General features: G+C 54.8%; 2 protein-coding genes across 2 annotated transcripts in view; one reads left to right on the top strand and one right to left on the bottom strand.

Moving 5' to 3' along the window:
* Positions 1–1,029: 1,029 nt before the first annotated feature.
* Positions 1,030–3,226, bottom strand: LOC120941383 (proline-rich protein 2-like). Its single transcript, XM_040354724.1, has 2 exons — positions 3,114–3,226; positions 1,030–2,452 (listed from the first exon to the last, which is right to left on the bottom strand). The coding sequence occupies exons 1-2, from the start codon at positions 3,224–3,226 to the stop codon at positions 1,030–1,032; spliced, it is 1,536 nt and encodes a 511-aa protein (XP_040210658.1).
* A 914-nt stretch (positions 3,227–4,140) lies between these two features.
* The window catches only part of PTPN23 (protein tyrosine phosphatase non-receptor type 23), a 70,318-nt gene continuing 61,371 nt past the window's right edge, over positions 4,141–13,087 (top strand). Inside the window, exons 1-2 of the mRNA XM_040355293.1 lie at positions 4,141–4,273; positions 7,384–7,458. Coding sequence (XP_040211227.1) covers positions 4,190–4,273; positions 7,384–7,458 — 159 coding nt within the window. The 5' untranslated portion in view covers positions 4,141–4,189. The remainder of the gene's footprint in view (positions 4,274–7,383; positions 7,459–13,087) is intronic.

A 13,087-nucleotide genomic window follows, 5' to 3' on the forward strand; every position in this document is an offset into this window, starting at 1 on the left:
ACCTTCCTGCTGCTCCACGCTGTACACCAGATGTGACGTCTGTACCCGACACTCCCAGAATATATACACGTGAACCCGGAAGTGACTGCTGATGACGTCTTCCTGGTTGGCTTGTTGGTTTCCCAGTGCATCCTGGGATGTCTCATACCTGCAATACCTCCAAAACAAAGCAAAGCCAACGCTGAATAAAAGAAACTCAAAAGCTGGAGGTGCTCATAGCGAGCGTCGCCATAGACTTCTATGGAGGCTTTGGAGACGCTTTGCTGCATCAAGAAAGTGACATGGAGGATCATTTTTGAAGCAAAGCAAACACAACGTGTGACCAGGACTGTAAGGATAGGGCAGTGGCTGTCTTTGGAAGTCCCCTGCAGGGGGTGGTAGTCTCTGGTAGTAGTCCCCTGTAGAGTGGTGGCAGTCTCAGGTTTTCCCCTCTAAAGTGGTAGGGGTGTTTAGTGGTCCCCTGTAGGGTGTTGGTGGTGGCTGCATTTGGTGGTCACTGAAGGGGGCTGGTGGTCTATGGTTTTACCCTGTAAGGTGGTGGCCTCTAGTTGTCCCCTGTAGGATGGTAGTCTCTGGCTGTCTCCTGTACAGTGGTGGTGGTCTCTGGTTGCCACCTGTAGGGGGTGGTGGTCTCTGGTTGTCCCCTGAAGGGTAGTGGTCTCTGGTGTCCCCCTGTAGAGTAGTGGTGGTCTCTGGTGTCCCCTCTAGGGTGGCGGTCTCTGGTTGTGCCCTGTAGGGTGGTGGTCTCTGGCTGTCCCCTGTAGGATGGCGGTCTCTGGCTGTCCCCTGTAGGGTGGTGGTTCTCTGGTGTCCTCTGTAGGGGGTGGTGGTCTCTGATTGTCCCCTGTAGGGTGGTGGCCTCTAGTTGTCCCCTGTAGGGTGGTGGTCTCTGGCTGTCTCCTGTAGAGTTGTGGTCTCTAGTTGTCAGCTGTAGGGTGGTGGTCTCTAGTTGTCAGCTGTAGGGTGGCAGTCTCTAGTTGTCAGCTGTAGGGTGGTGGTTTCTGGTTGCCCCCTGTAAGGTGGTGGCCTCTAGTTGTCCCCTGTAGGATGGTAGTCTCTGGCTGTCTCCTGTACAGTGGTGGTGGTCTCTGGTTGCCACCTGTAGGGGGTGGTGGTCTCTGGTTGTCCCCTGTAGGGTGGTGGTCTCTGGTGTCCCCCTGTAGAGTGGTGGCGGTCTCTGGTGTCCCCTGTAGGGTGGCGGTCTCTGGTTGTCCCCTGTAGGGTGGTGGTCTCTGGCTGTCCCCTGTAGGGTGGCGGTCTCTGGCTGTCCCCTGTAGGGTGGTGGTCTCTGGCTGTCCCCTGTAGGGTGGCGGTCTCTGGTTGTGCCCTGTAGGGTGGTGGTCTCTGGCTGTCCCCTGTAGGATGGCGGTCTCTGGCTGTCCCCTGTAGGGTGGTGGTTCTCTGGTGTCCCCTGTAGGGGGTGGTGGTCTCTGGTTGTCCCCTGTAGGGGGTGGTGGTCTCTGGTTGTCCCCTGTAGGGTGGCGGTCTCTGGTTGTCCCCTGTAGGGTGGTGGTCTCTGGCTGTCCCCTGTAGGGTGGCGGTCTCTGGCTGTCCCTTGTAGGGTGGTGGTTCTCTGGTGTCCCCTGTAGGGGGTGGTGGTCTCTGGTTGTCCCCTGTAGGGGGGTGGTGGTCTCTGGTTGTCTCCTGTAGGGTGGTGGTGGTCTCTGGTTGTCCCCTGTAACAGGTGGTGGTCTCTGGTGTCCCCTGTAGGGGGGTGGTGGTCTCTGGCTGTCCCCTGTAGGGGGTGGTGGTCTCTGGTTGTCCCCTGTAGGGGGTGGGGGTCTCTGGTTGTCCCCTGTAGGGTGGTGGTGTCTGGTTATCTCCTGTAGGGGGTGGCAGTCTCTGGTTGTTACCTGTAGGGGGTGGTGGTCTCTGGTGTCCCCTGTAGGGGGTGGTCTCTGGTGTCCCCTGTAGGGGGTGGCAGTCTCTGGTTGTCACCTGTAGGGGGTGGTGGTCTCTGGTGTCCCCTGTAGGGGGTGGTCTCTGGTGTCCCCTGTAGGGTGGTGGTCTCTGGCTGTCCCCTGTAGAGTGGTGGTCTCTGGTTGTCCCTTGTAGGGTGGTGGTCTCTGGCTGTCCCCTGTAGGGTGGTGGTTCTCTGGTGTCCCCTGTAGGGTGGTGGTTCTCTGGTTGTCCCCTGTAGGGGTCGTGGTCTCTGGTTGTCCCCTGTAGGGGTCGTGGTCTCTGGTTGTCCCCTGTAGGGTGGTGGTCTCTGGTTGTCCCCTGTAGGGTGGTGGTCTCTGGTTGTCCCCTGTAGGGTGGTGGTCTCTGGTTGTCTCCTGTAGGGGGTGGTGGTCTCTGGTTGTCTCCTGTAGGGGGTGGTGGTCTCTGGTTGTCTCCTGTAGGGGGTGGTGGTCTCTGGTTGTCTCCTGTAGGGTGGTGGTCTCTGGTTGTCTCCTGTAGGGGGTGGTGGTCTCTGGTTGTCTCCTGTAGGGTGGTGGTCTCTGGTTGTCTCCTGTAGGGGGTGGTGGTCTCTGATTGTCCCTCTGTAGGGTTGTAGTTTCTGGTTGTCTCCTGTAGGGTGGTGGTCTCTGGTTATCTTCTGTAGGATGGTGGTCTCTAGTTGTCCTCTATAGGGTGGTGGCGGTCTCTTTGTAGTCCCCTGTAGAGTGGTGGTCTCTGGCTGTCCCCTGTAGAGTGGTGGTCTCTGGCTGTCCCCTGTAGGGTGGTGGTCTCTGGTTGTCCCCTGTAGAGTGGTGGTCTCTGGTTGTCCCCTGTAGAGTGGTGGTCTCTGGTTGTCCCCTGTAGGGTGGTGGTCTCAGGCTGTCCCCTGTAGGGTGGTGGTCTCTGGTGTCCCCTGTAGGGTGGAGGTCTCTGGTGGCCCCTGTAGGGGGTGGTCGCTGGTGTCCCCTGTAGGGTGGAGGTCTCTGGTGTCCCCTGTAGGGTGGAGGTCTCTGGTGGCCCCTGTAGGGGGTGGTCTCTGGTGTCTCCTGTAGGATTGTGGTCTCTGGTGGCCCCTGTAGGGTGGAGGTCTCTGGTGTCCCCTGTAGGGGGTGGTCTCTGGTGGCCCCTGTAGGGTGGAGGTCTCTGGTGTCTCCTGTAGGGGGTGGTCTCTGGTGGCCCCTGTAGGGTGGAGGTCTCTGGTGTCCCCTGTAGGGGGTGGTCTCTGGTGTCACCTGTAGGTGGTGGTCTCTGGTGTCCCCTGTAGGGTGGTGGTCTCTGGTGTCCCCTGTAGGGTGGAGGTCTCTGGTGGCCCTTGTAGGTGATGGTGGTCTTTGGTGACCCCCATGTAGGTTTCTGGCTGTCCTATGTGACCCCCGTCCTTCACATCTGAATGAGTGATCAGATTAATACTGTAATGGTAAGTGACAATGACAGTAGAAGCGCCACCTGCAGGCTGGAGGAGTCACCTGACCAGGAGAAGCTCACTGACCCCCATGTGACGGTTAGCGGCGCTCACCTGCGCACGTTCCTAGTTGTTGGAGGAAAACTTGGAATAATCATTTTTGGGTGGAGTACGGGACGGTTTTGGTGTTTTTTATTCCTCTTGAGCCCCGTTGGGGGGGGGAGACACTTCCTGTCTGTTGACAGGTGTCCCCAATAGAAGAATTCGCTTCACTTCCTGTTTTGGTGACAACACACCATTTAAGGGTTTCCATGACTTCCTGTCCTGTAGACTTAGCAGGAAGTAAAGGTGAGGTTGTCACCAGAACTGGGTGTTCCCATTGGAGGATTCCCCCTCACTTCCTGTTCTGGTGACAACTCACTAGTTTGAGTGCCCCCCTCATTTCCTGTTAGAAGATGTGGGGTCTATGGGGCATCACTATGGCAACACCTCCCCCTCACACTGACTGAGGGTTGCCATGGAGATGTGTTAGCTCAGTCATGTGATCAGCTGACCGCACAGGCCCCGCCCACCCGCGGAGGATGCCGGGACGTGCAGTGTCTCAGGTGTCAGATGACAGGTTGCAGGGGGGGGGGTGTGGTTGGGGATACGCCCTGATTAAATCCAAGCTCCGCCTCCTCAGAGCACGCGTCACCCGCTCTCTGCCCTTGGCTGGGCGGTGTGGAGGCGTGTCCTGTGTCACAATAGGGCGGGGCGCCGAAAGCTTTCTCCTGTACTATGGGTGTGATGGGCGGGGAAAAAGGAGGGGCTACGCATGTTTGGGGGAGGGGGGCGGTGACAGGGTTGGGCAGGGAACTCCCAGGATTCCTCGCTTCTTCCGGGAGGTCAGCTGACGCAGCGGGCAGGATGGAGGCCGTGCCGCGGATGCCGATGATCTGGCTGGACCTGAAAGAGGCCGGAGACTTCCCCTTCCACAGCCCGGTCCGACAGGTGAGGGGGAGGGGCCTCTCCGGGGGTCACCCCTGTGTGGGCGGGGCCGGGCGCTCCTTGTAGAGTTGTGTGCGGGGGTGTCATTATTATGTCAGTGGGGTGTCTGTATGTGGGGTGTCATTATATCTGTGGGGTGTCATTATTATATCTGTGGGGTGTCATTATATCAGTGGGGTGTCTGTATGTGGGGTGTCTGTATGTGGGGTGTCATTATATCTGTGGGGTGTCATTATATCTGTGGGGTGTCATTATTATATCTGTGGGGTGTCATTATATCTGTGGGGTGTCATTATATCAGTGGGGTGTCTGTGTGTGGGGTGTCATTATATCAGTGGGGTGTCTGTGTGTCACAGTGGGGTGACAGTGTCAGAGTGTCATTATATGGGAGTGTCGGGTGTCTGTATGATGTGTCATTATGACAGTGGGGTGTCTGTGTATGACAGTGGGGTGTCATTATTATATCAGTGGGGTGTCTGTGTCATAGTGGCGTGTCTGTATGTCATAGTGGCGTGTCTGTATGTCATAGTGGGGTGTCATTATTATATCAGTGGGGTGTCAGTATGTCACAGTGGGGTGACAGTGTCAGTATGTCACAGTGGGGTGACAGTGTCAGTATGTCACTGTGGGGTGTTATTATAATCAGTGGGGTGTCTGTGTGTGGGGATGTTAGTGTGTCACAGTGGGGGTGACAGGGTGTATCTGTGGGGTGTCAGAGTATCATAGTGTGGGGTGCCGGTATGTCTCAGTGGGGTGTCAGAATGTCAGTGGAGTGTGGGTGTATCAATGCGGTGTTATGTCAGGGTGTCACAGCGGGGTGTCGGTATATCAGTGAGGTGTCTCTGTGGGGTGTTGGGGTGTCACTGGGCTCCATACACAGAATCAGATCACATCGGGTGTCACAGTGGGGTGTCAGTCTATCAGTGGGGTGTCACAGTGGGGTGTCTCTGTGGTGTGTCGGGGTATCAGTGGGGTGTTGGGGTGTCAGTCTATCAGTGGGGTGTCTCTGGGCTCCATACACACAATCAGATCACATCGGGTGTCACTGTGGGTGTCGGTATATCAGTGGCGTGTCTCTGTGGAGTGTTGGGGTGTCAGACTATCAGTGGGGTGTCAGTATATCAGTGGGGTGTCTCTGTGGTGTGTTGGGGTGTCGTGTTGGGGTGTCACTGTGGGGTGTCAGTATATCAGTGGGGTGTCACAGTGGTGTGTGGGGGTGTCTCTGTGGGGTGTTGGGGTGTCAGTATATCAGTGGGGTGTCACAGTGGTGTGTGGGGGTGTCTCTGTGGGGTGTTGGGGTGTCAGTATATCAGTGGGGTGTCACAGTGGTGTGTCAGTCTATCAGTGGGGTGTTGGGGTGTCAGTATATCAGTGGGGTGTCACAGTGGTGTGTCAGTCTATCAGTGGGGTGTCACAGTGGTGTGTGGGGGTGTCTCTGTGGGGTGTTGGGGTGTCAGTATATCAGTGGGGTGTCACAGTGGTGTGTGGGGGTGTCTCTGTGGGGTGTTGGGGTGTCAGTATATCAGTGGGGTGTCACAGTGGTGTGTCAGTCTATCAGTGGGGTGTCACAGTGGTGTGTGGGGGTGTCTCTGTGGGGTGTTGGGGTGTCAGTCTATCCGTGGGGTGTCACTGTGGGGTGTCAGTCTATCAGTGGGGTGTCTCTGGGCTCCATACACACAATCAGATCACATCGGGTGTCAGTCTATCAGTGGGGTGTCTCTGTGGTGTGTCGGGGTATCTGTGGGGTGTCTCTGTGAGGTGTCTCTGTGGGGTATCAGTGGGGTGTCTCTGGGCTCCATACAATCAGATCACATCGGGGTGTCTAAGGGAAACCATAAGTGAAGCCTCACAGCCGTTTTCCTCCTACACATGTGCGAATCTCGCTGTGATTGGACGGCTCCTGGGGGAGGGGGAGGGAGGAGAACCACTGGCTGAGATCACTGCAGCGAACTGAGCGGGAAGTGGGTATTGTTCAAAACCAGGTAACCGCCCCTCCCCTTTTTGGGTGGAGCTTCACTTTAACAACCGATGGCTCATCCGCTGTCAGCGGGCTTCCCCTACTGACAGCTGAAAGTAACACAAAAAAAAATGGTGCGGGGTCCCCCCCCCCATATCTTTCGGGTCTCCTGGTGTGGATTTTAATTGGAACCCCCCCCCCCCCTTTTTTTTTTTTACTTTTAGCTGTCAGTGGGGAATCCCTATGACAGCTGATGACGGGTCGAGGTTGGGAGATATGGGGGAGGGGGGTTGGGAGATATGGGGGAGGGGGGTTGGGAGATATGGGGGGGCGGTTGGGTTGGGGGGCCTCGGTCTGTGGGTTTGTCTCTCTGGCTGATCATCTCCTCCTTTCTATTTGCAGTTTGGGGGGGGGGGGATGGGGGTTGGGAGATATGGGGGGGTTTGGGAGATATGAGGGGGGGGGTTGGTTTGGGAGATATGCGGGGGTTGGGGGCGGGGTCTCGGTCTGTGGGTTTGTCTCTCTGGCTGATCATCTCCTCCTTTCTATTTGCAGTTTGGGAGGGGGATGGGAGATTTGGGGGGGGGTTGGGGGGTTGGGGGCGGGGTCTCGGTCTGTGGGTTTGTCTCTCTGGCTGATCTTCTCCTCCTTTCTATTTGCAGTTTGGGGGGGGGGGGGGATGGGGGTTGGGAGATATGGGGGGGTTTGGGAGATATGAGGGGGGGGGTTGGTTTGGGAGATATGCGGGGGTTGGGGGCGGGGTCTCGGTCTGTGGGTTTGTCTCTCTGGCTGATCTTCTCCTCCTTTCTATTTGCAGTTTGGGAGGGGGGTGGGAGATTTGGGGGGGGGGGGTTAGGAGATATGGGGGTTGGGTTGGGGGCGGGGCCTCGGTCTGTGGGTTTGTCTCTCTGGCTGATCATCTCCTCCTTTCTATTTGCAGTTTGGGGGGGGGATGGGAGATTTGGGGGGGGGGGGGGTTGGGTTGGGGGCGGGGTCTCGGTCTGTGGGTTTGTCTCTCTGGCTGATCTTCTCCTCCTTTCTATTTGCAGTATGGGGGGGGGGGGGGGTTGGGAGATATGGGGGTTGGGTTGGGGGCGGGGTCTCGGTCTGTGGGTTTGTCTCTCTGGCTGATCTTCTCCTCCTTTTCTATTTGCAGTTTGTCCTGAAGAACTACGGGGAGAACCCCGACGCCTACACCGAGGAGCTGAAGAAGCTGGATCATCTCAGACAGGTAGAGTTCCTCCATATCCCTGACTGCTGATCCGGGGCAGTTCCTAGGGGTATCCTGTATTGTTGATGGCCCTCTATAGGGTGGTGGCAGTCTCTGGTAGCCTCCCGCATAGTGGGGGGTGGTCTCTGTTGGCTCCCTGAAGGGTAGGAACACTCTCTGGGGCCACCTGTACTGTCTGAGCTCTCAGGTGGCCAGATGTAAAGTGCCGATTGCTGCCACCCCAAAGGGGGAATTCGGAGACAATCTCTGGTGGTCCATTTTAGGGCGGGTGGGCTCTGTTTGTGGCCTGCAGAGTGGTGACTTTCTTTAGAAGCCCACTATTGGGGGGTGGGGGTATCTGGTGACCTCTTGTAGGTTGGTGGCAGTCTGTGGTTGGCCCCTGTTGGGTAGTGACTGTGGCCCGGATTCATGTAGATCGGCGTATCTTTGTGCGGGCGTAATATATCCTATTTACGTTACGCCTCCGCAACTTTGACAGGCAAGTGCCGTATTCTCAAACGAAAGTTGCGGCGGCATAGCGTAAATAGGCCGGCGTAAGCCCCGCCTAATTCAAATGTGTAAGATGTGGGCGTGTTTTATGTTAATTTATTGTGACCCCGCGTAAATGACGCTTTTTACGAACGGCGCATGCGCCGTCCGTTCAAATGATCCCAGTGCGCATGCTCCAAATTAACCCGCAAGAAGCCAATGCTTTAGACGTGAACGTAAATGACGCCCAGGACTATTCGCGAACAACTTACGCAAACAATGTAACATTTTCAAAATTCGACGCGGGAACGACGTCAATACTTAACATTGGTACGCCGCATGTACGCCTCATATTGCAGGGGTAACTTTACGCTGGAAAACCCCTTACATAAACGGCGTATCTGTACTGCATCGGCCGGGCGTACGTTTGTGAATTCGCGTATCTAGCTGATTTACATATTTCTAGGCGTAAATCAGCGTACACGCCCCTAGCGGCCAGCGTAAATATGCAGTTAAGATACGACGGCGTAAGAGACTTACGCCGGTCGGATCTAATACAAATCTATGTGTAACTGATTCTAAGAATCAGGCGCATAGATACAACGCCTCAGACTCAGAGATACGACGGTGTATCTGGAGATACGCTGTCGTATCTCCTTTGAGAATCTGGGCCTTTCTTTGGTGACTCCTGTAGGGTGGTGGTGTGGCCCCTAAAGGTCCCTTGTGTGTTCCCTGTATGGTGGCAACAGCCTTTGGTGGCCCACTGTAGGGGTGGTGGTCTACAGTTGTTCTCCATTAGGGTGCTTATAGTCTTTGGTGGACCCCCTGTAGGGGGGGTGGTGGTGGTTCCCTGGGGGCCCCCTATAGGGGGTGGTGGTGGTTCCCTGGGGGCCCCCTATAGGGGGTAGTGGTGGTTCCTTGGTGGCCCCCTGTAGGGGAAGGTGGTGTTTCCTTGGTGGCCCCCTGTAGGGGGTTGGTGGTTCCTTGGTGGCCCCCTGTAGGGGGTTGGTGGTTCCTTGGTGGCCCCCTGTAGGGGAAGGTGGTGGTGGTTCCCTGGTGAGCCCCCTGTAGGGGGTTGGGGGTTTCTTGGTGGCCCCCTGTTGGTGGTGGTGGTTCACTGGTGGCCCCCTTGTAGGGGAGGGGGTGGTTCCCTGGGGGCCCCCTATAGGGGGTAGTGGTGGTTCCTTGGTGGCCCCCTGTAGGGGAAGGTGGTGTTTCCTTGGTGGCCCCCTGTAGGGGGTTGGTGGTTCCTTGGTGGCCCCCTGTAGGGGGTTGGTGGTTCCTTGGTGGCCCCCTGTAGGGGAAGGTGGTGGTGGTTCCCTGGTGAGCCCCCTGTAGGGGGTTGGGGGTTTCTTGGTGGCCCCCTGTAGGGGGTTGGTGGTGGTGGTTCACTGGTGGCCCCCTTGTAGGGGAGGGGGTGGTGGTGGTGATGGTGGCTCCCTGGAAGGGTGCTACCGGTTCTCTGGCTTGATTTGTGCTCTGACATGCACTGTTACCTGTGGGACCTTCTATAGACAGGGGCGTGCCTTTCCAAATCCTGTCCAATCACCTGAATCTACCACACAGGTGGGCTCCAATCAAGTTGTAGAAACATCTCAAGGATGATCAGTGGAAACAGGATGGACCTGAGCTTAATTCTGAGTGTCATGGGAGGAGCCTGTGACGCTTGTGGGCATGGGAGGAGCCTGTGACGCTTGTGGGCATGGGAGGAGCCTGTGACGCTTGTGGGCATGGGAGGAGCCTGTGACGCTTGTGGGCATGGGAGGAGCCTGTGACGCTTGTGGGCATGGGAGGAGCCTGTGACGCTTGTGGGCATGGGAGGAGCCTGTGACGCTTGTGGGCATGGGAGGACCCTGTGACGCTTGTGTGCATGGGAGGAGCCTGTGATGCTTGTGGGCATGGGAGGAGCCTGTGACACTTGTGTGCATGGGAGGAGCCTGTGATACTTGTGTGCATGGGAGGAGCCTGTGATACTTGTGTGCATAGGTGATATTGATCTTGAAATGTTCCCCCACATGTCGGTAACGCCCCCATCCAATCCATCCAATACAAAGACACCATGACAAATCCGTTCAGAAAGGAAGTTCTGTGTAATAAAATTAAAGGAGGAAAAAGTATTGAACCCCCCAACTGAAATGTATTCAATACTTTAGTAGAAAGTCCTTTGTTGGTAATGACGTCTTGAAGACGCCTCCTGAATGGCGAAACGCGTCGCATTTGTTCCTCGGGTGGGATTTCGGCCCATTTCTTCCACACAAACACTCTTCACATCTTGAAGGTTCCTCTTCTATGATCTCTGATCTTTGGTTCTTTCCAGAGATTTTCTATTGGATTCCAGTCATGTGATTGGCCGGGCCGTTCTTTATTTCCTTTCAGCTTGGCTTTGGGATGATTGTCCTCCTGAGATCTCCTCCCTCGTTTCATCTCCAGCATCCTGGTAGACGGCGGCAGATTTTTATCACCGTTCATCCTTCCTTCAATGATAGGAAGTTTGCCGGGACCGTATGCTGAAAAACAGCCCCGCCCACACCATGATGTCCCCGCCTCCAAACCTCGCTGTTGGTATGGGGGGTGTTTTTGGGGTGATGTGACCTCCATACATGGGGTGTTTGATGGACTCCAAAGAGTTACATGTTGGTCTCCTCTGACCAGACGATATTCTCCCCGTATTTCGGTCTTGTCTAAATGCAGATTTTAACCGATCTTCAGCAATGGAGTGTTGCGTAGTGGGCGGTCATACTGGCCATGGCGGGTGTGTGGTGAGCGGTCGTACAGTCGTACTTATTATAGCAAAAAGTAAAAAATATTCATTTTTTTCAAATTTGTCGCTCTATTTTTGTTTATAGCGCAAAAAATAAAAACCGCAGAGGTGATCAAATACCACCAAAAGAAAGCTCTATTTGTGGGGGGAAAAGGACGCCAATTTTGTTTGGGAGCCACGTCGCACGACCGCGCAATTGTCTGTTAAAGCGACGCAGAGCCGAATCGCAAAAAACTGTCCGGGTCCTTTACCTGCATTTTGGTCCGGGTCTTAAGTGGTTACTTAAGCTGAACTGAAGCTCTGGGAACGTAGCCTACCCTGTTCCAGTGTGCTCTTCCTGTATCCTGGCCGCCTCCCCACCTCCGGTGACATCACATCCGCTCGGTGGTTTGTTCGGTGATCTGCCAATATGGTTCCGGCTATCCAGATGGTTCCTGTAAGGACTAAGCAGGCGCAATCCTTGCCGACGGAAATCTCCGACCCTCGGCCGGCATCCAGGGCGATGTGGAATTTGAGGAAAGTGGCCAGTCTGCCCCACGTCCTCGCTCCGCTCGGCCTCCTGGCTCTTTTTTTAACATTTTCCAATCCACGGGGATGTTAAGGAATGAGCCTGGATGCCGGCCGAGGTTCTGAGATTTCCGTCAGCAAGGATTGCGCCTGCGCAGTCCTTACAGGAACCATCTGGATAGAGGAACCATAATGACAAGTCACCGGCTTCCCTGTCAGCCACAGAATGCCATCCAGCCTCTCCACAGCACTGTCCTCTGTGCACAGCACAATGTCCTGGGGATGGATTGGAGCGGCCCTTCTTGCATCAGATGAGCTTATTTACATGGGAGTGTTCCCCTGGCGCCCACGCTGCAGCCCCTGGCGCCCACGCTGCAGCCCCTGGCGCCCACGCTGCAGCCCCTGGCGCCCACGCTGCAGCCCCTGGCGCCCACGCTGCAGCCCCTGGCGCCCACGCTGCAGCCCCTGGCGCCCACGCTGCAGCCCCTGGCGCCCACGCTGCAGCCCCTGGCGCCCACGCTGCAGCCCCTGGCGCCTACACTGCAGCCCCTGGTGCCTACACTACAGCCTAGAAGTGAAAAAATGTATTGCTTCACTTTTTAACCCAGGGGTTGACAAATTTGCTTGGAATCTAGGAGCCAGCTAAAAAAGTTAGGAGCCAGAAAACGCGCCCCGTCCCGACGAGCTTGCGCGCAGAAGCGAACACATACGTGAGCAGCGCCCGCATATGTAAACAGTGTTCAAACCACACATGTGAGGTATCGCCGCGATTGGTAGAGCGAGAGCAATAATTCTAGCCCTAGACCTCCTCTGTAAGTCAAAACATGCAACCTGTAGATTTTTTTTAAACGCCGCCTATGGAGATTTTAAAGGGTAAAAGTTTGTCGCCATTCCACGAGTGGACACAATTTTGAAGCGTGACATGTTGGGTATCAATTTACTCGGCGTAACATTATCTTTCATAATATTAAAAAAAATTGGGATAAGTTTACTGTTGTCTTATTTTTTTAATTAAAAAAAGTGTAATTTTTTCCCAAAAAAGTGCGCTTGTAAGACGGCTGCGCAAATACGGCGTGACAGAAAGTATGGCAAAGATCGCCATTTTATTCTCTAGGGTGTTAGGATAAAAAATATATATAATGTTTGGGGGTTCTAATTAGAGGGAAAAAGATGGCAGTGAAAATAGTGAAAAATGACATTAGAATTGCTGTTACGTGTAATGCTTAACTTGTAATACCAACGGCCACCACCAGATGGCGCCCGCTCACACATCTGGTGGTAATAACTTGTAATACCAACGGCTCACCACCAGATGGTGCAAGGTCACTTTTTTGCCCACCTTCCAAGCCAAGTTGCCAGGACACTATTTTTAGTCGCCCTGGCGACCGGGATTTGTCGAACCCTGGCTTCACTTTAAGTACATTTTCATTTTACATGTAGGAGAGAAGTGTGAGAATTGGCCCGGGGCCTGAAGTGGTTAATACACAGAACTTAATTTCTGAACGGATTTGTTTTGGTGTCATTGGATGGATTGTTACCGACATGTGGGGGGAAATTTCATGGCAATATCACCTTTACCAATAGAAAAATGTTGCCGGGTTCAATATTTATTTTACCCGTTGTGCATACAGTGTGTGTGTGTGTGTGTCTGTGTATAATATATATAAAATATCCCTGAACATCCATGTGACGACTTCCACATACAGATTCTGTCACTGATTTGCGGATCACGAGGGCGATTTACAACCAGGAAACATAACCACAGATGAGATAAGGGGGGGCGCTCAGGGCGGCCTATGACCTCATCGTCTCTACTGCGGGCTGCATGGAGTTTGATCTCCTACTTTATACAGTTGCCACGGCTAACAGGAGGAGGTTTAGTTCCTTTATCTG

The sequence above is a fragment of the Rana temporaria genome, chromosome 5 (genome assembly GCF_905171775.1).
Source record: "Rana temporaria chromosome 5, aRanTem1.1, whole genome shotgun sequence".
Taxonomy (NCBI): Eukaryota; Metazoa; Chordata; class Amphibia; order Anura; family Ranidae; genus Rana; species Rana temporaria.

What these genes read in the sequence shown, in the direction of transcription:
- LOC120941383 (XM_040354724.1), bottom strand. Translation starts at nt 3,226, where the DNA reads ATGGGGGTCACCAAAGACCACCATCACCTACAAGGGCCACCAGAGACC. An exon ending in CCAGAGACCACCACCTACAG is followed by an intron (nt 2,453 to 3,113) that starts GTGACACCAGAG and finishes CACCCCCTACAG; the next exon opens with GAGACAACCAGAGACCACCA.